This window comes from Octodon degus, unplaced genomic scaffold, assembly GCF_000260255.1.
Source record: "Octodon degus isolate 3935 unplaced genomic scaffold, OctDeg1.0 scaffold00169, whole genome shotgun sequence".
NCBI classification, from domain to species: Eukaryota; Metazoa; Chordata; class Mammalia; order Rodentia; family Octodontidae; genus Octodon; species Octodon degus.
In genome coordinates, this window is record NW_004524745.1 from 1,319,959 (window position 1) to 1,341,811 (window position 21,853).

At 44.5% G+C, this 21,853-nt stretch overlaps 1 protein-coding gene across 5 annotated transcripts in view; it reads left to right on the forward strand.

The window, feature by feature from the left end:
- Positions 1-2,134: 2,134 nt before the first annotated feature.
- Dnajc18 (DnaJ heat shock protein family (Hsp40) member C18) overlaps positions 2,135-21,853 on the forward strand; it is a 34,670-nt gene continuing 14,951 nt past the window's right edge. The window contains exons 1-5 of one of the 5 annotated variants that reach the window (XM_023703314.1): positions 8,601-8,633; positions 8,958-9,035; positions 10,137-10,323; positions 18,430-18,575; positions 19,477-19,662. In XM_023703314.1, coding sequence (XP_023559082.1) covers positions 10,220-10,323; positions 18,430-18,575; positions 19,477-19,662 — 436 coding nt within the window. In that variant the 5' untranslated portion in view covers positions 8,601-8,633; positions 8,958-9,035; positions 10,137-10,219. Of the gene's footprint in view, positions 2,254-7,596; positions 7,712-8,594; positions 8,634-8,957; positions 9,036-10,136; positions 10,324-18,429; positions 18,576-19,476; positions 19,663-21,853 lie in introns of those variants that run through there. The other 4 variants (XM_023703316.1, XM_023703313.1, XM_004643239.2 and 1 more) reach the window with 4 other exon arrangements.

The window sequence follows — 21,853 nt, forward strand, 5'->3', positions numbered from 1 at the left end:
GGCTGCTGTGCTCTACTTCTTTCTGCTGCAGGCGTTAGAGTTGAACCCTTTGTGCCACTCTGGCAAAATGTTCTGCTCCTGAATCAGCTGAGTGGGTCTTGCCTCTAGCCTCTTTGCAGGTAGTTCTGCTGAAGGGTTCCAGGCTGGGCCAGCACTCTGGATCAAATGAGGATCCAGTGGGCCCCAGGTGGTCTCACTCACATGCCAAGCCTGCACTCTGGGTGTTTTGTTTTTTTGAGACAGGGTCTCACTATGTGGTTCAGGTGGGCCTTGAATTTGCAAGGATCCTCCTACCTCAGTCTCCCACTGGGATGACAGGCTTGCACCACCAGGCCCAGCTAACAAAACTATTAAAGTGAACCAGAAGAAACCTACCAGGTCCTACAATTTTCTAAAGCAGGGTATTTAAGTGGCCCACATGTGCAGCTCCTGCCTGGCACTGCCTGACTAGCACATCTCAGGTAGTAAAGTCTGGCTTGTGGTTGAAAGAAAGCTGGTCATGAATAGGGATAGATTGTCACAAACTTGCAGTTTGACTTTGATGAAATCATCTCCCTTTCTAAGACTATTTTCTTCCTTTTCAAGTGGGGCTGGGGCTGGGGGTGTAGCTCAGTGGTAGAGTACCTGGCTGTAATCTGCAACATCAAAAGAATAAATAAAAATAGTAAAACAAGCTGGCTAGAGTACATGGCCTTTGTTGTCTTTTTTTTTTTTTTCTTGTTCTTATAGTTAACTTCAGATGTAACAAAAAATGAACACAATCTATTCCATAGAGATCACTGTGTGTGGGAGCTAAAGACAAGCCCTAAGTAAACCTGGGCAAGTGTTTGACATTCTCTGGAATGTCAAAGTCTGGACTTCTGTGGATTAATAGAGGAATGCCAGGCATAGTGGTGCATACCTATAATCCTAGCAGTCTGGAGGCTGAGGAAGGAGAATTGGTATGAGTTTGAGGCCAGCCTGGGTACATAGTGAGTTCAAATTCAGACTGAATTACATACCAAGACTGTCTCAAACAAAGACAAAATTAAAGGAGAATAGGCTAGGGGCATGCCTGTAGGCCCAGCACTTAGGAGGCTGATGTTGGAGGACCTCTGTAAACTCAAGGCCAGCTTGAGGCTACAAAGTGAGCTCAAGGCCAGCCTGAAACTGCAAAGTGAAATTCTGTCTCAAAAAGACAAAACACAAAAACAGAAGAAAATGATCTCTACCTAGCCTTGTCTATCTCACAAGCTACAGGGTAAAAGGAAATAATAATAACTGTGGAGACACTGGGGAAGTAAAACTACTAGTTAGTACTTGTAACAGAAAACCTACCTCATTGTCCATCAGGTCCTGCCTCCAAGCCAAGGCACTTGTTTCCAGCTGTGGGAAGTGTTTGGATACTAAGTGCATGGCTGGATGCTGACTGGTGAGGGAAAGGGTAGAGATGAAGCATGGACACTTGTCTCAATTTCTCCCCCCTCCCAATTCTGCCTTCCTGACATCTCACAGTTGTTCCCAAGAGCATTCAGCAATAAAACATCAGTGTGCAAATTTCAGACTCTTCAAGTCCTGTTTCCTGAAGTACCCAGTCTATGTAGCAAAACCATGATATTCTAAAAAGTAATTTGTAGCTGGACATGGTGGTGCATACCTGTAATCCCGGCACTCTGGAAGGCTGCAGTAAGAGCTAAATTGGTCATTTTATTTCAGCTAAATTGGCCTCCTTAACTAGACCCTCTCTCTAAAAAACAAAAAAGGCACTGGAAATATAGCTCAGTATAAGGGTTTGGGTTCAATCCCTCAATACCACTCACACACACACACACACACACACACACACACACATGTCATTAGTATGTATTTTATCTAAACCACACTGCAAGCTGGGCATGGTAGCACACACCCACAATCCTAGCAACTGGGAGGCTAAGGCAGGAAAATTGTCTTGAGTTTGAGATGAGCTTGGGTTAATTTTAGAAAAACCGCCCTGCAAAAGGCACATGACTTTACTAGCCAGTTCTAGTACAAAAATCCATTGCTGGGATAGAACCCTCCAAGTGACGTAACAATGTCTAGAAGTCCCAGATTCTGTTTGAATTATTATTCTAATTGCCAAGGGCATTTACTTTGGCTGCTTGGCAGCATACTGGAATAAGTTGGTCAAGGACATGGGTTTCACTCCAGGTAGCTCGAGGTCTCCACTACAAGGCCACAACTCTCCCTGTGACTCTGGGCCACATCCTGCAAACAGCAGCTGTTAGTCATAAGGTATTTCTATGTGGGCGTGAGGGGTGAGCCAGTATCAATACCTTCGAGACTGCAAGTCTCTTACTGTGCAGGATCACATGAGCCATGTTGGTTTTCCTGTTGCCAGGTAACTTCCCAGTGTCCCTCCACTGGGAAGGACACGAGGATAAACTCACTTAATGCCAAATTCTGTGCTAAAGCAATCTATACTAGAGGGGCTCTGTGGTAGGATCCTATTATTTATGCAAATAGAAGACTCTACCCCTGATAGGAAATCCAGGGCAGTCTTCTGCTTTTGCAGCTTCTCTGAGATCACATCTCTTCCTTGATGTCTAGACAGTAGGATGCTGACCATTTACAAGATGACTTCCTTCTTTTTCTTATACAGGACTTACGTGGTCCTGAAACAGGAATAGGGGGCGGGGTTGGAGGAGGACGTCGCGGGCTTGGGGGAGGGGTACAGCAGCCTCTTGTTTTTCTCACATCTTGTGGAAGGGCACCCAGTGAACCAGCTGTGACACCCAGGCCTCACTGGACAGGAGAACTGACCACTTTCTCTGTATCTTTCTTCTAGGTATCAGTCATATAGGGCACACTCTAAACCTCATTATCATCAGGAAAAATTCACTGCAGTTCAATAAATAGTTTTAAAAGTTCTGCAGGCTCAGGACAGAAGAATCACAAGTCCAAACCCAGTTTGGGGCAACTTATCAACTCAGAAAGACCATGTCTCCAAATAAAGACTAAAAAGGGCAAGGGTCGTGGCTCAGCACAAAAGCCCTGGGTTCTACCCTCATATTGGGGGGGAAAAAAGCAATAATAGAGAAAAGTAACAGAAACCTGACTACCAGCACCAGTGGCCTCACCTTAGCACCTAATTTCCCAAAGCCAGACTAATCCTACTACATTCTGTATGAATGCTAGAAAACACTGGGGCTCTCTTCACCAGTCTCTCTTCTCTCCAAACTTCTTTCTCTATACCTGTCTCCTTTCTTTGAGAACTAACTGCCTTAGCAAAACCAAGTTCTCTGCCCTTATTTCTCCCCACAACCCCTCCCCTGCCCCTGCCTAATTTCCCCTGGCATCTCTACCCAGTACCCTATGAGCCCAGAGCTTCAACTTTTTACAAAGCACAAAGACTGACTTTTTCAGTAGGGATCATTTTTGCTAAGTGCTTGGTGAATAAAAGCAAAACTGGCATAGAGGTGAGTTCAGTGTTAGGGGTTGGCGTTCTAAGTTAATCCAAGTGATACATTCAGAGAAAAAAAAAATCATCCAGAACTGTTAGTGAAGGTGTAAATGAACTGAAGAGTACATTTGCATGGCAGTATCTGAAAAAGCCCCAGTTCTAAACCAATTTTTTACTATTCTAGGAGTAAATGAGTCAAGTCCCTTAGGAAAAGGGAGGGCCGAGGTTTCAGAGGATAAAAGGAAAATGTGCTTTTCAATAGACCCTAGATTCCCAAATCCTCACCAGTGCTCTTGAACCTGGATTCTGCTCCTACAATTCATGGTGCCTCTTCTCAATCCAGGACCCCTCTCCCTGCCCCTGCTTCATGTCACTCAGCCATCTCTACTTGCCTGTGCTCTGGACTCTGAGGTACATACCACCTCACTTGACTGTCTTGTACAGCAAGATGTCTATGCTTCCCAAGCCAGAAAAAGTTCCTCCGTATGTACAGTAACCTAATGGATGTTCCTGACCCTTGGCCACAGAGCACCAGTGGTTCCTTCAGGATCCAGCCTTTTGGAAGCACACTGCAAGCTGGGCACAAGGCCAGGGTTCCAGAGCTGGACATCTTACTCATTCTGTGGTTTGGAAACTCCCTTGTCTCTCAAGTTTAAGAGGATAAAGTTCCATCTAGTAGTGGTGGATGATCCTTCTCATACCAGTTCACATGTGTTTCCTCCTCTCCTTTTGAAAGATGAGTAAGATCATCAGCATTAGCAGCTGTATTTAGGGGATAGGGAGCAGGGGAAAGCAGCATTTTAGCCTTGTTAGTAGGGTTATACTTGTACTATCTGTAGTAATGATTACCAGATATAATGGCACAGGGAACCATTAGACATGTCTGTGTACTAATTATATACCCACTACTAATTCATAATACCAAAACATGAAAAATGGTTACAGCTATGGCACAAGCCACTAGTGATCAACCAGCTTGGCAGTTTTCAAATGTGTTTCTCCCCCCTTTCACTAACTATAAAATATAGAACAGAAAGAGACAGCTGCTTTGATAGAAGAAAGGTAAAGTGAGAGAAAATTCCCTCCATCCTTCCTTCTTCCCATTTCTATGAGATCTTAGGACGCCTGCACATGGAGCATCAAGGATGCTTCAATTTGTTTTTAATTTTTTTCAGTGCTGAAGATTGATCCCAGGCCCTTGAATATGCTAAGCAAGTGCTCTACCTCAGGGTCATACCCCATCCCAAAGATTCCTCAAAGTACAAACTACCAATCTAGTCTAATCTTCTTAGCCAGGTGTGTTGGCACAGGCTTGTAATCCCAGCACTGGAGAGCTTGAGGTGGGAATATTGCTGTGAGTTTGAAGCCAGTTGAGCTACACTGTGAGTTCAAGGTCAGTCTGAACTACATAGCAAACCCTGTCTTAAAATACTGATGATGATGATGATGATGATGATGATGATGATGATGATGATGATGATGATGATTCTGGGCATGGTGGTGCACACCTGTAATACCAGCACTCAGGAGGTTGAGACAGGAGGATTGCTGCATGTTCCAGGCCAGCCTGGGGGCTACAAAAGAGAGTACAAGGCCAGCCTGAACTGCATAGTGAGACCCTGCCCCCCCCAAAAAAAACCTTCTTAGCTTGTAGGTGAGGAGTCTGAAACCAAAGGAAAAGAAAACAGTTGGTTAGGGTTACACAGTGATTTGTAGTAAAATCCCAAATATTACCCACATTTAACTTCTCAACCAGACCTTTGCCTGAGAGGCCTTGCTCTCTTGGAGCTCTCCTGGGGACCATCGGTGATGTCAGAGCTATGAATCCAGGGGCAACTTGAACTGGCTTCTATCACAACCCCAGTTAGTGTGTATCTGCATATCCCCACACCTGACTCCCTTGACAGCCCAAGTAGTTGTTGGGTGATAGCATAATTGATTTGGTCTTCCTGGGAAAAATCTGAGTGAATTTCAAGTACTGTAATTTTTTTCTACATAGTTATTTGGGTAGTTTTGCCCTTTTGTAAGCTTGATTTTGGCCATGCTAACCTACCAACTTTCCGTACGGCATAAATCAGTCAGTGAGGACACTGTGACCACTTGCCCAGGAGGTAAAAAAATTTAAAAAAAATGCTGTTATTCTTCGTTAGACTGTATGTAAGCCAGGATAGAGAACAATAAGAATGGTTTCTCATTTCCATTTTATTAACTTGCTTTAAAATTTTAAAAAACATTTATTTATTTGGTACAGGGTCTTGTTATGCAGCTCAGACTCTTAGCGATCCTCCTGTCTCAGCCTCTTTAGAGCTGGGATTACACCAGCCACCAAAGCTGGTGTTGTGCACCACATCAGCTTTGGTGGCTGGCCATTTTATTAACTTCTTAGATCTGGTCCTTCAGAAAAAAAGGGGAGGGTGAGGATATAGCTCAGCAGCACAGTGCCTGCCTAGCAAGCATGAGGTTGTGAGTTTAATTCCCAGTACAAGAAATAAAGAAAGGAAAAGGGAAAAGGAAATATGCTAAGGAAATGACTGGACTAGAAAATATAAAGTCTCAGAGGTATGCTGGAATACAACAGGATACAGTAAAAATAAGAGTAAAGCTAGGCACTCTCAAGGGGCCCCAAACTTGGACTTTCCTTCTCTCTGATGCCTGAGGAGTCAGTCAGGCTGATGTGTATGTGTGTGGCCATACCTAGGCTGCTCTCTAATCCTGTAAATATTTCACCTTCTATTCATTTCTTTGAGTCAGGGTCTTGCTACCTTGTCCCTGCTAATCCCAAGTTTCTAAGTTCAATTGCTCTTCATATTATCAGGTTTCTGGATGTCCTGAACAAAGATTTGAGAAGCAAGATCAAACAGTTATTGAAATTGAGAGTACACCCCACAGGGTAGGAGTGGGTCAATGAGAGGAGCTCTTGGCCTATAAGAAGGTTTGGTGTGAGGGTGTTAAACAATAAGGTTTGGGATGGGATTGAAAGGTTGGAGGAGGCAGATCTGAGGTCTGCCTCCTGCCAATGGATGGCTTGGTTTAGGCCCCTCCAGAGGGCAGTAGAGTTTTTGATCTTTTATGGCCGCTGGAGGAAATGTTATGTTGTCCAAAGCCAAGGGGATGACTCAAAACTGCACAGTCGATGATGTGGTAATTATGGCTGGGGTGGTCCAGGAGTTGCCAAAGAACATTGGATGCATGAACAGAGACTTACTGTGTATACACCGGATTACCCCTTGGTTACTTTTCCTCCTCGTATTTAGACCTGGATATCCTGGTCATAGTCTAATGTTTAACTCAGAAGGTGGATCTAACCCAGAAAGCAGGCTCACAAGTCGGACCTTCCTTGTTTCTCCACCCGTTCCCTTAACTACCCTCCTGCTTCAGCCTCCTGAATAGCTGTATTTCTCACCATAGTGGCTGGGTCTACCTTTCTATATTCTCAGAGCTAAGACAGACATCTCCTAAACCATCTCTGAATCTCCAAGGCTAAGGAAAGACTTCACACTGAATTGGCATTTTAAAAGGACATTGCTGGGGCTGGGGAAGAGAGCTCGGCGGTCTAAGCACCTGCCTGGTAAGAGCAAGGACCCAACTTTGATCCCTGGCCCCACTTGCAGTGCCGGCCCCCAGACTGGGTATGGTGGTGCACGCCTGTAATCCCACCTTTAACCAACAATTTTGTTTTGTTTTGTTTTGTTTTTTATTGATACAGTCTCCCCCTAAGCAGCTCAGACTCGTAGTTGTCCTCCTGTCTCAGTCTCCCCAGTGCTGGGATTACAGGCGTGCGCCACGACGCTGTTTCCTCAGTTTCCGTGGCCGGCACGGTAAAATTGAATCTGGGTCCTTGTGCCTAGGCGCTTAGACCGCCGAGCTATCTCCCTAACCCTAGCCAACAGTTTGTGCATCCTTTCCCAGGAAAGATGCTCATTCGCTCCGCCTTGAATGTCCTCAATTCGAGGCAGGGTAGAAGCCACTATGCCCACTCCACAGGGCAACAGCCGGTAGCAATACAGCACTCAACTGCACCACAACACCGTTTTCCGCTGGAAAGGTCTAACCTCTGACTCTGCATCTCCACGGGCCCTCACGCGAGGCCTGCCGGAAGTTGTAGTCCCGCAACCCGGCAGCACACAGCACCGAACTACAATGACCGGCGTGCCCCGCGCTAAGCGCCCCCTTCTCTTGCCGCCTCGGGCACAAGGGAGGCTTAGAGGACCTGCTAGCTGAGAACCAATATGTCGGCCACACTGGGCAGCGGGGAGCGCTGGACTGAAGGTACCAGGACCTGGACGGAGGGTAGGACAAGAGAGCATTCTAGAGAGATAAGGCGCTTGATGGCTGAGATCTGGGGCCTGAGGTGAAGGATGGAGGCCTGGGAGATGCTAAGCCTGAGCAGGGTTCTGGTTGCTGGGCGAGATGCCCAGGGGAGATGCCGGGATCCGGAACTGGGGACGCTGGCTGGAGCTAGGGCCCCGGCCAGGAGCCCAGTCACCCGTGACAGTTTGTTGCCTCTAGTCCCCAGCCCCGCCCCGGCCGGTGCCCCGCCCAGGGCCCGTGGCCATCCAGCCTTTGCTGCGCCCAGATGACTAGACCGGGGTGCTGTGACCTCCCTTAGCTAGCTTTCCGGCCTTTATCGCAGGTTCCCCCACACTATACCTCCGACATTCAGTCCCAGTGTGATCTTGACCGTGCCGCCGCGTCAGCACCGATAGGTTGCCTTTTTCCGTCCCGCAGTTAAGCAAAAAACATCGATCCAGTACGTTTTTTTGTGCCCCGCATTTTGCTGATCCTGCAGCAGAGATTTGATAATCAACTTGGGTCTCTAAGCTTATGGAATTGTCATTCTATTAAGTGAGTGTGACGAATGAACACGGGGGGGGGGAGGGGAAGTGCGGGATGCACCGATAAAGCGCAAGGCATGGCCTGGGTGGCAAAGGAGGCTTCACTGAGAAAGTGTTTCATTGGATGTTGTGAACGATAGGGAGTTAGCCAAGCAGATTTATAGAACGAGTGCCGAGGAGCAATAGGTAGTCACAGGGATGTTAAATTGGAAGGATTTTTTTTTTTTTTTTTTTTTTTTTTTAAGGCCTTTGCTTTGAACTACACTCCAGCCCTTTTTAAATTTTTTTATTTCAAGACAGCGTCTTGCTGAGTTGCCCAGGCTGGTCTTGAGCTTAAGGTCCTCCTGCCTTAGCCTCCCAAAGTGCTGGAATTACAGGTATGTGCCACCATTCCTGGCTAGGAAGATGTCATTTTGGAGTACTGGAAAATAAAACCAGGGCCTTCTCACTGAGCTACATCCCCAACACTTTAGTTTTTCTTTTCTCTTTCTCTCTTTTTTCTTTTCGTTTCTTTCTTTTTTTTCCCTCAATATTGGGGCTCAGGGGCCCGGGACATGGCTCAGTAGAATAAGCACTTCCCTGACAAGTGCAAGGGCCTGAGTTCAATCCCTGGTTCTGAAAAAAAAAAAAAAAAATACTGGGGTTCAAACTTGGGACCTTGCACTTGCCAGGCAGGCACTTTATTTTTTCTTTTGAAACAGTGCCTTGCTAAGTTGCTAAAGCTGGGCCCAAACTTTGGAATCTTCATACCTCAGCCTCCCAGAGTGCTGGGATTACAGGTGTGTACCACCGTGAACTCACTATGTAGCCCAGGCTGGCCTCAAACTCTTGGCAGTCTTCCTACCCCAGCCTCCTGAGCACCATCACACCCAGTGAAAAGATGGTTCTAAAGAGATTCCCAGATCCTCCAGACAAGGCATAAGTGCTCTGCTGTCTTTGATTACATGAAACCCTCCCTAAGTTCTACAATGATTATAATTTATTTAATTCTCTCACACTAAACTATAATCTCTTAGTGGTTAGCAGTAGGCCTTACTCATACATCTCCTGGGTCTAGCCAGGGGTCTTTTTGCATGTTAGGTCTATAGCTGGTAGCTTAAAAGAATTAAACTCTTCTCTATTTAAGTAATGCAGGTAGGAGGTTTGTCACTTCTGACCATGGAACAGAGAGATATCGGCTTTTTCCTGGGCTGCACTAAAGGCAGGTTATTGGGCAGATGTTTCTTTTAGCCCCCCTCTTGTGTACATATGTGTGTGTGTCTGCATGTGTTTCTGTGTGATACTGGGGATCGAATCCAGGGCCTTCACTCTCAGTCACAACCTCAGTCTATTTTTATTTTTTTGTTTGTTTGTTGAGACTGGGTCACATTATATAGTTCAGGCTGGCTTTGAACTCACTTGATACCCAGGCTGGCTTCAAACTCATGGAGAGCCTTCTGGCTTAGTCTTCTGAGTACTGGAATTATAGTTGTACAGTTTGGCTTTTATATTTTATTTTGGGGCAAGGTCTCACTAAATTGCCCAAGCTGGACTCAGAGTTGCAGTCTTCCTGCTTCAGTTTCCAAAAATGCTAGGATTACATGCTGGGCACATTTTCCATCTCTATGACGAGATTATTTGCTGACTAACCACTGTAAGTATGATGGACTTGTGCTTCATGCCTCTTTCTGACTTTTATAAGTTTTTCTTACGTGGTTCCCATATTTTCTGGGAAAAAAGTTTCTTTAGCTTTGTATGGATGCTTAAAAGTCAGCATCATGTCTTCCTGTTCTTTGCACTCACCTACTCTTGCCCACAAGAAGTCTGTAGAGCAAGGGCAGGGAGCAAAGTTGATTTTCAGGGTCAAAGGGAGGCCTAACAGAGGGGCTATTACTTTACAGCTTACATTGATGCAGTTAGAAGAAACAAATATCCGGAAGACAGACCTCCTGAGAGTGACGACCCCTGTGGTTGCTGTGACTGTATGAAGGCACAGAAGGAAAAGAAGTCTGAGAATGAGCGAAACCAGACCCGGCAGGGTGAGGGCAGCGCCACTTATACTGAGGAACAGCTGCTTGGAGTGCAAAGGTAAGTGTGTGGTGGGATGAAATGAGTGTTTTATGTAAAGCTAGAAGAGTGCCTGGCACAGAGGATGTGTTGTGTAAGTACTGAAGGCTGTTGCTGCTGCTGTTCCTGTTGTCATTATTGAAGGACTGTAACTTTTTTTTTTTTTTTTTGAGATAGGGTCTTGCTATGTAGTTAAGGCTTGTCTTGAATTCACTATGTAGCCCAGGCTGGCCTCCATTTCACAACAATTCTCTTGCTTCCACCTCCAGAATACTGGGGTTATAGGCATGCACTGTAGCTTCTTGATGTCGGGGAAAAGTGGGTGGAAGTAGAGTATTAGGGTATAATGTGAGCTAGATGATAATCCTGTTTCAGTTTTAAAAGAAGCAGGGAAAACCAACTAAATACATAACACACATCCATAGAACATTCTGTCCAATGGCCATGGGGTGCGTATTCTTTCTTTTTTTCTTTTTTATTTTTTTCTGATATTGTAGATTGAACCCAGAACCTTCACACTGAGCTACATCCTTTACTTTTATTTATTTATTTTACTTTTATTTTTTGAGACAGTCTTGCTGTATCACTAAATTGCCCAGGCTAGGCTCAAATTTGTGGTCCTCCTGCCACAACCTCGGAGAGTGCTGGCATTCCAAGTATGTACTACCATGCAGGAGTCTACAAAGCTGAATTTGAATCCTTAGCATTTTGTTTGTTTTTAAGTTTTCAATGCCTTTTTCAGCTGTGAGATAGAGATGCTAGTACTACACAATAATTGTGAGATTAAAAGGAATCATGCAGACAGTGTGTAATACATATCCTATGTTTGATATCAGACACATTCAGAGTGTGTTTCTAAAGAATCCTTTACCTCTGCCTCAGTTTACTTATCCATAACAGTTACCTGGCAATGCTAGTGAGAACAGGAACAGCACAAAGAGCCTTGGCAGTAACTGTTACAATGCCTCGTGGAGACAGACCTACATATTACCATTTAGCAGAGGTGGTTGCCTGGTCCTCTGAGGGGGAATGTGATAATCCTTCCCCTCACCTTGCGCCATCCTCCTGGACCACCACCAGCGGAGGCCCACGGACCCACGGCTCACTCCTTCACACACAAGCACACACCTCGAGCAGTGGGATTCAGGGTGCCCTTTCCACTTTTCCCCACCCCACAGACACCTGCTCTGCAGTGTCTCAGTCACAAAGTCCTTTCCTGATTTCCTCTTTCTGCTGAACAGCAGCACCAGCTGGCAGCCACCTCTCAGTGGGGCCATGGGGTAACCATGCTCCATATTTGTTTTAAGGATACATGGAACATTCTCTGGGATAGACCATATCTTAGGCCATAAAATGAACCTCCATAAATTTTAAAATATTAAAATCATGCAGCTGCACACCATGGTGCACTCCTGTAATCCCAGCACTCAGGAGTCTGAGGCAGGAGAATCACTGTGAGTTCGAGGCCAGCTTCACAAGTAGTGGAAATAAATTCCACAATTCTTTTTTTTTTTTGTGGAACTGGGGATTGAACTCAGATCCTGGCGTTTGCCTGTCAAGCACTTATCCTACTGAGCCATCTCCCCGGCCCTAAATTCCACAATTCTTGAAACACTATAGGTCATAAAAGAAATTACATAGAAAATTAGAAATGCCTTAAAATGAATGAAAATGAAAATACAACATATCAAAATACAGGATACAGCTAGAGAGGTACCCACAAGCAAATTTATTGTTATAAATGCTAATTAAAAATTAACCTCAAGTCAGTGACCTACTCTTAAGAAACTAGAAAAAAGTTGAGCATAACAGCACATGCCTACAATCTTACTGTTCTGGGAGGCTGAGGCAAGAGGTTTGCAAGTTGCAGCTCATCCTGAGTGACTTAGACTTTGTCAACAAGTAAAAAAAAGAGCTAGGGGGGCCAGGGAGATAGCTCAGTAGAATAAGCGCTTGTCTGGCAAGCACAAGGGCCTGAGTTCAATCCCTGGTTCCACAAAAAAAAAAAAAAAAAAAGAGCTAGGGATGTGTTTTAATTTTTTTAATTATTAATTAATCAGTTAGTTTGGTACAGGGTCTCACTATGCAGCTCAGACTCCTAGTGATCCTCCTGCCTCAGCCTCCCCAGCACTGGGATTTCAAGCCTATGCCACCACGCTCAGTTTTAGTGGCCGGCATGGCGATTCTGGGACCAGCACGGTATGTGGTACCAGGGATCAAGCTTCGGTCCTTGTGCTTGCCAGCAAGGTGCTTAGACTGCCAAGCTATCTCCCTAGTCCATAGGGATGTATTTTAATGAGAAGATCCTGTTTTCAATTCCCAGTAGTAGCTCCTCTCCACACACACACACACACACACACACACACACACGCGCACGCACACGCACACACACAAAGAACAAATTAAACTTATATAAGCAGGATAAAGAAAATAATATAGAATAAAAATAAATGAAACAATATAGGAAAAATAGGGTTGGTGAGATAGCTCAGTGGACTAAGCGCCTGCTTTGGCAAGTGCAGGGACCAGGGTTCAATCCCTGGTCCAGCATGCTGCACTGGCCCTGACCCCAGGGCACGCTGAGCTAGCGAATCTGTCCAGGCAGGTGGCGCACACCTATAATCCCAGTGCTGGGAGGCTAAAAACAAGAGGATCATTAGGAGTCCGAGCTGTGTAGAGACCCTGTACCAAATACATAAATTTTTTAAAAAGATATAAACTTGAAACTGGCTCAAGAAAAAAGTTGGAAAATTTGAATAGACCTACAACAAATACAGAGATTGAATTAATAATTTAAAAACTTTCCACAAGCAACAGCACATGATGACACATACCTAAAATCCCAGCTACATGGTAGGCTGAGGCAAGAGGACCTCATGTATGAGGTCAGCCCAGGCAACTTAACAAGACCCAGTCTCAAAATAAAATGCCAAGGACTGGGATGTACCTGGGTAGTAAAGCACTTGCCTAGCATGGGCAATGTCCTGGGTATAATCCCAGTAGTTTGCTATAAACAAAAGAAATATTTGGTAAAGAAAAAGAATGAAGTACTATTACATACTGCAATATGTATGAACCTCCAAAACATGCCAGGTGAATGAAGCTAGACACAAAAGGTCACATATGATATAATTCCTTTTACATGAAATAATCAGAATAAACAAGTATGTAGAAACAGAAGTAGATTAGTGGTTGACAGAGGCTAGAGGAGAGGAAATAAGAATAATAGCTAATGAGTATGGGTTTATTTGTGTGGTGATGAAATTCTTTTTTTTAAGTTATTTGGTGCAGGGTCTCACTGTGCAGCTTGCACTCATCGTGATCCACCTGTTCTCAGCCACCCCAGTACTGAGATTACAGGCAGGCGCCACCACGCCATCTGAGAGGGGGAGGGTGTACTTAGCATGCTCCAGGGGCAGGGCTGGGATGGCTTGTGGCACCTGGTCCCTGCACTTGCCTAAGCAGGTGCTTAGTCCACTGAGCTATCTGACTAGCCCTTATTTGTTTTTTTGAGACAGTCTTTGTGTGTGTGTGTGTGTGTGTGTGTGTGTGTGTGTGTGCAGGGTCTCACTATAAGCTTGGACTCGTAGTGATCCTCCTGATTTGTGTCTCCCTAGTGCTGTGATTACAGGCATGCGCCACCACGCCTGGACTCCATCACCACTCAGTGTGCCCAGGGGTGGGGCAGCGCGGCATGCCATGCCAGGGATCAAACCCTGGCTCCTGTGCTTACCTAAGCAAGCACGTAGTCTGTTGAACTATATTGCTGGCCTTTGAGATAGTCTTGCTATATAGTTCAGACTAGCCTTGAACTTCTAGTGATCCTCTTGCCTCAGCCTTCTAAGTGGTAGGATTATGGGCATGCACCACCATGTCTGGCAGAAAATATTCTGAAATTAAATAGTACTAATGGCTATACAGCCCTAAATAGAATCCCTCAAACAAAACCTGATGCACCACCATGTCTGGCAGAAAATATTCTGAAATTAAATAGTACTAATGGCTATACAGCCCTAAATAGAATCCCTCAAACAAAACCTGAATTGTGCTTTCTTTTTTTTTTTGGCGGAACCGGGGATTGAACTCAGGTCCTTGCGCTTGCCAGGGAAACGCTTATTCCACTGAGCCATCTCCCCAGCCCCATGAATTGTACATTTTTGGGTTTTTTTTTTTTTTTTTTTAAATTTTATTTATTTGTGTGGGGGTGGGGGGTGGGGGGGGCCAGCTCAGCCCACAAGGGGGCGGGGCTGGCTGGCATGTGGTGCTGGGGATTGAACTGCGGTCTCTGTGCTTTAGCTTAGCTTGTTCTAGGTAGGTGCTTTAGACCACTGAGCCATCTCACCAGCCCAATTGTACATTTTTGAAACGTAACTTTATGGCACGTGAATTCTTTCTCTATAAATCACTCATAAAACAGACTTAAGAGGGCAAGAGAGAATGGGGTCATTTACAAGTAAATATGTGCTGTAGAAACAGAGTTGGAATTAGAAAACTCTTTAGGACAAGTTCTGCTTCATTTAGATCCTGCTTTTTTTTTTTTTTTGGTAGAGGATTCAAACTCAGGACCTTGTTCTTCAAGGCAGGTGCTGTGCCACTGAGCTGTATCCCTAGCCCTAGAACTTGCATTATAATTCAGCCTGTGTTACTGACTTACAGCCACTTTTAAAAGATTAAGGTAGATCCAGACATGGTGACCCACATCTGTAATCCCAGCACTATGGAGGCTGAGGCAGGAGGATCACTGCAAGTTCAAGGTCAGCCTGGGCTGCAAAGTGAGTTCAAGGCCAACCTGAACTGCATAGTGAAACCCTATCACCAAAAAAAAAAAAAAAAGTAGATATGTATTGCTAAAGTAGGTAAAGATTTATTTATTTATTATTTATCTATTTACTAGGAGTTGAACCCAGGGCCTAGTGCATTCTAGGCAAGCCCACTAATGCTGAGCTATGTATCCATAGCCCTTTTATTTTTGAGACAGAGCCTTGCTAAGTGGCCCAACTAATCTCAAACTTTTGATTTTCCTGCCTCAGCCTCCTGAATAGCTAGGAGTGTGTATCATGGCACCAAGCCACTAATATTTGTTTAGTGATAGTTGCTATCAAGTACTTTTTGATAGGTACTTTATTTAATCATACCATATTTTTATTGTTACTAGTACATATTTGAGTAGATAGTGATTACATTAATTATAACATTAATTCTGGAATATAGGTATAATAATTAGCCCATTTAGAAGATAATACTAAGGTATAGAGGTCAAGTATACAGCATGAACAAATCCAGACTGAGGCATTTTTTTTTCCAGTATTGCCTAGATTAGCTAGCCGTGGCCTTTGAAAGCATCTCTATTTTTTTAAAATTAAAAATGTGGGGCTGGTGAGATGGCTCAGTGGTCTAGGGCACCTACTTGGAACAAGCTTAGCAAAAGCACAGGGACCGCGGTTCAGTCCCCCAGCACCACGTGCCAGCCAGCCCCGCCCCCTGGTGGGCTGTAGCTGGCCACACACACACACACACACACACACACACACACATACATAAATAAATAAATAAATAAATAAAATTAAAAATGTATTGGTACATTTTACATATATATATAATGATCATATTCATCATAGGTAAGTTTTTTTTTTTTAAATTTTATTTATGTGTGTGTGTGTGTGTGTGTGTGGCCAGCTCAGCCCACCAGGGGTTGGGGCTGGCTGGCATGTGGTGCTGGGGAATTGAACCGCGGTCCCTGTGCTTTGCTAAGCTTGTTCTAAGTAGGTGCTTTAGACCACTGAGCCATCTCACCAGCCCCATAGGTAAGTTTTTAAAAAGTTAATTTTGGTGTTTTTGAGACAGGGTTCAGGCTGGCCTTAAACTCATTATGTAGCCGAGGCTGGCCTTAAACTCTCAGCAATCCTCCCGCCTCAGTCTCCTGTGTCCTGGGATTAGCACCACACCTGGCCCACCACAGGAAATTTGTATTTGTACATGTTATATTTTAATTCTTTTTCTCCCCTATTCTCCTGTCTACCCTTCAGCTCTTCTTCCCTTCCTTATTTACGAAAGCTTCATTTCCATTTTTTTTCTCAAATGAAGGCATTTTGACTGAGGTGTTCATGTTATAGTCCACCAAGTCTTAAAAAATGAGAAAGGGGCCAACCAAATAGCTCAGCAGACTAAAGCCCCTGAAGGCAGGCGCAGGGACCTGAGGTTGGATCCCCAGGCCTGCTGTGTGGGCCCTGCCCCCGGGGCGTGCTGAGCCAGCAATTGAGACTGGGCATGGTGGCACCCACCTGTAATCCCAGTACTTGAGAGGCTATAAACAGGAGAATCACTATTAATCCGATCTAGTAGTGAGACCCTGAACACCCTGGAGACCCTCCCCTAAAATACAGGGGGGGGAAAAAAGAGAGAAAGCCCTGGGTTCAATCCCCAGTACTAAAAAGAAAGAAAGACTATTTTCAGAATAATACAAATGTGCCACTTGCCTTTTCCTCTCTCATTTTCTCATGATTATACAGTGGAATGTTTGAAAGGCCATGTGATATACTTTTTGTTTTCATTTCTAGTATAGTAAAAACTATTCAGCTGGGCTCAGTGGTACACACCAGTAATCCCAGCACTCAGCTGGGTGAGGCAGGAGGATTACTGAGAGTCTGAGCAACACTATAAAGTGAGTTCAAGGCTAGCCTGAACTATAAACCAAAACCCTGTCTCAAAAAAAAATAAAAACAAACCAAAAAAAATACCTGCTTTTTTTTTTTTTTTTTTTTTTTTTTTTTTTTTTTTTTTTTTGCGGAACCAGGGATTGAACTCAGGCCCTTATGCTTGCCAGGGAAGCGCTTATTCCACTGAGCCATCTCTCCGGCCCCAAAATACTGTCTCAGTAGATATAACTCACATAAATAGAAGCTCCCTTCAGGGTTATAAGGAATTTAAAACCTGTTTTTTTAAAGAGCAGAAAATATATATTAGGGTAAAGAAAGCATCTAAGAGAGACAGAAGGGGTCCCAAGTGGGTCCCCCAAAAAATATTTAATTATTTTTATGGTACTAGGGATTAAACCCTGAGCACTTTACCACTGAGCTATATCCTCATCACTTTTTATTTTGAAATAGGATCTTGCTAAATTGCCCTGTGTAGGTGAACTTTCCTCCTTTCTTAGCCTTCCAGGTGCTGGGATTACAGGTATACACCACCACATCCAGCTTCAGAAGTCTTTTATATTCTTAAAAACTATTAAAATACAGTGCTGAGGAGAAAGCGTGGTGGTCTGAGCACCTGTCTGGCAAGTGCAAGGACCCGGGTTTGATTCCCAGTACTGCATGCTGTGCTGGCCCTGGAACCCTGGAACTGGTTGTGGGCCCACCATGCCAGCCCCGAAACTGAGTGTGGTGGCGCATACCTGTAATCCCAGTGCTAGATTACAGGCTGAGACAGGACGATCATTATGGGTCCAAGCTGCATAGCAAAACCCTGTACCAAATAAGAAATTATTGAAATGCAGAGAGATATAGTGGTGTACACATGTTTCAAAAAAGAAATTAAAAGTACTGGAGATAAAAAAAAAAAAAAAAAAGTACTAGGGATGTAGCCCACTGCAAAGGTCCTGAGTGGAATCCCCATGTCTCAGTTACTTTTCTCTCAATGCTGGGACAAATTCCTGACACCCAAAGTGAAAAGGAAGGAAAGGTTTATTTAGCTCACAGTTACTGGAAGTTTCAGTCCATACTCAGCTGGCTCCAAGGCAGAAAGCAACCTTTCAACTGGCACCTAGAGCAGAGCGCAAAGGGAGTGGCAGCAGCTCAGGCAGCCAGCCTGCCTCTCTGCCCCTTACATTGTAATGCAAATTACCCGCCCCAGGGCAGGTGCAGCACCCACACCTACAATGATTGATCAGAACTCCAGAAGCTGCCCCAGGACTACAAGAAGCTTTGAGGGGACAACTACACAAAGCATAACCATGCAATATGAAAAAGCTAGATGAGGACTGGAAAGTTTCGGGAATGGGTTCACTCAATTTGTTTTCAGTTTGTTTGGATCTCACACATTGGAGGGAGGACCAGTGTATTATTTTGTAGTTAACTGTAAAAGGGGCTTTTATGGGCATAAATCTAATTTTTTTTCTTTTTTCTTTAGGATCAAGAAGTGCAGAAGTTACTATGAAATTCTAGGAGTTGCCCGAAATGCCAGTGATGAGGAACTTAAGAAAGCTTACAGAAAACTGGCCCTGAAATTTCACCCTGATAAGAACTGTGCTCCGGGAGCAACAGATGCTTTTAAAGGTCTGCTCCTCAAGTGACATTTAATTCTGTCCTTGTGATAGTTGGTGACAGCAAGTTGGTATATAAAGGCCATACATACAGTTTTATCCTTGTCAGACTTTTTATTTTGTTTTTGAGATAGGATCTTCCTGTATAATTCAGACTGGTCTTGGCCTCCAAAGTGCTGGGCTGACAGGTGTACACTTGCCTGGCCATAAACCCTTTATTATTAATATGTTCATAAGAAAAGTTGTACGTAAAGAACATAAATACAGTTATAGATCAAATCTTTTCCACTGATTTCCATGATATTTTCATGGAAATACATGTATTTTTGTGGTACTGGGTATTGAACCCAGGACCTCATCCATGCTAAGCAAGTGCTTTACCATTAAGCTACATTCCCATCAATTTGTTTGTTTGTTTGTTTGTTTGTTTATGATAGGGTCTTACTGTGTAGTGCAGCCTGGCCTTGAACTCACTGTGATCCTCCTGCCTCAGCCCCTCAAGTGCTGGAGGCCCACACTCACTAGCCAAGTGCTCTACCATCTCTGATGGATGAACATGCTGGCCAGATAGAGGACATTTCCGCAGCATGTCTGAGAATTAGTGATTAGCTACCTGAACTTAGGGGGAGTGTGGAGGTGTCCCAGGACAGCTAAATGAAGAACTCTTGATTAGAAGTTAATTCTCACCTCAGGAGTATTTTTAGTTTGTCTGATTATAGTGCTGTTTCTTGCTTTCCAAACTGGAGCATGGGCAGTCTCAAGGGCAAACACTTTTGGAGGCTTTGCAGGCCTAAGCTTCTCTCTCTGGGCCCCTGCGGTGTTATGCAGCATCAGTGGCTCTGGTCCCTCCTCTGCTGCTGTGACCCTCTCAGCCACAGCAGAGGCTCTGCTCACCTCCTTGTTGTTGGTTGCAGCAATAGGAAATGCTTTTGCCGTCCTGAGCAATCCTGACAAGAGACTCCGCTATGATGAATACGGAGATGAACAGGTTACTGTCACCGCACCTCGAGCCAGACCTTATAATTATTACAGGGACTTTGAAGCTGACATCACACCAGAAGAGCTATTCAATGTCTTCTTTGGGGGACATTTTCCTACAGGTTAGTATCCCAAAATTATGATTCTTTACTTATTTGTTTATTTGTTTGTTTGAGACAGGATCTCACTAAGTATGCCAGGCTGGCCTTGAATTCACCATGTAGCAAAGACTGGCCTCAAATTCAAGGTGATCATCCTACTTTAGCATCCCCAGAGCTGGGATGATAGGCGTGTACCATCATGGCCATTTCAGAATTAAGGTTCTTAAAAACGTTTAATTATGGTTCTCTGTAAGCTCCAGCTTTAAGATCTGAATAGAGGGACAGTGGTTTGGTAGAAATAGCAAAGAATTTGGAATCAATTGAACAGGAGTTTGAGGAAAGTCTCTTAAACTCCAGCTGTGTATATTTTTGACAAGATCATTCAGTTTCTCTCACCCTAGTTCTTCATCTCAAAAATGGTGCTGAGAAGAATTACTTCTCAGTTGCTATGAAGATTGGATATTTTAAAGTGCTGTACAGTGGCCAGGGAGATAGCTCAGTAGAGTAAGTGCTTGTCTGGCAAGTGCAAGGGCCTGAGTTCAATCCCTGGTTCTGCAAAAAAAAAAATTTAAAATAAAAAAATAAAGTGCTTTACAAATCATTACCAAAATGCCTATTATTTTGATCATTGCTAGAAAATAGAGGTTATAAAGATAGGCTAGAAGTTGACAAACAAGCAAAACCTGCCATGGTGGCTCACACCTGTAATCCTAGCATTTGGTAGGCTGAGGCAGGCCAACTTGGGGTACATAGTGAGTTTAAGGCCAGCCTGGAATATTTTGTGAGATTCCACATAGTGAGACCCGGGGCTTGCTGCATAGCTCAGTTGTTGAAAGTGCCACTTGGGCAAATGCATTCAGGTGCAGCAGACCATGGTCTGGTCCACAAGCTGCACCAGACCCGCCCTTAAGGCAGCCTGAACTAGCCAAAAAAAACCTTCTCCAATTTTTGGGGGCTTGCTGGTTAGCTTAGTTGATTAAAGCGCATGCTTATGCAAAGTCAGTCAGGTGCAAGAGACCATGGTTTGATCCCCACCTCCACATGGTGCACATGACCCGCCCTTAAGGCAGCCTGAGCTAACCAAAAAAAAAACAATCCTTCTCTGCATAGTGAGACCCTATCTCAGAAACAAAAGAAAAAGACAAAAGAAGTTGAGTACAATGGCACATGCATATAATTCCAGCTACTTGAGCAGCTGAGCAGAAAGATCATAAAGTTTGAGGCCAACCTGGGCAATTTAGCAAGATCTTGTCTCAAAAGAGGGGCTGGGGGGCTGGTGAGATGGCTCAGTGGTCTAAAGCACCTACTTAGAACAAGCTAAGCTAAACAAAGCACAGGGACCACGGTTCAATCCCCCAGCACCACATGCCAGCCAGCCCCACCCCCTGGTGGGCTGAGCTGGCCACACACACACAAAATAAATAAATAAATATTAAAAAAAAAAAAAAAAGAGGAGCTAGGGAGATGGCTCAGTGGAATAAGCACTTCCCTGGCAAGCGCAAGGGCCTGAGTTCAATTTCCGGTTCCGGAAAAAAAAAAAAGACGAAAAAAAAAAGATAAAAAGAGCTGGGGATGTGGCTCAGTGGCTCTGGGTTCAGTCCCCAGTATTGAAGAAAAAAAAAAAAAAAAAAGGAAAGAAAAGTTTAGGAAAATATCCCCCAGAAGATTGGAACTGTGGTGCTGTGGATCATACCCAGGGCCTCTGAGCTACACCTCCAGCCCAGTAAAATGGATTTTATGAGTTGCTATTAATGATACCAATGACAGTCTGATATGGGCACAGAACAGACATGAGATGCCAGATTTGACTCAAGGCCCAAATGCTCACTCTCTTCTAGTCTTTCAGGTTTTCTCTTCCTCTCACTATGTAAATGATTCTGGAAGAGCTATGCACATTCCCTACCCAGCTGGCTCACGTGACTCACCCACTGTCTTATTTTCCCACTGGGTAATATAGGCCAGTACTCTTATCTTCAAAGAACCTAGGTGGGTGGGAGCTAGGACCTTGAAAAATGCAAAGGAAGGGCCAGTGAGATAGCTCAATGGACTAAGCACCTGCTTAGCCAAGCACAAGGACCCCAGTTCAATCCCTGGCATTGCACCAGCCCCGCCCTGGGGTGGCCCTGAGCCAGCTACCAAAACCAGGCACAGTGGTGCATGTCTGTAATCCCAGCAATGGGGAGGCTGAAAATAGCAGGACCACTATGAGTCC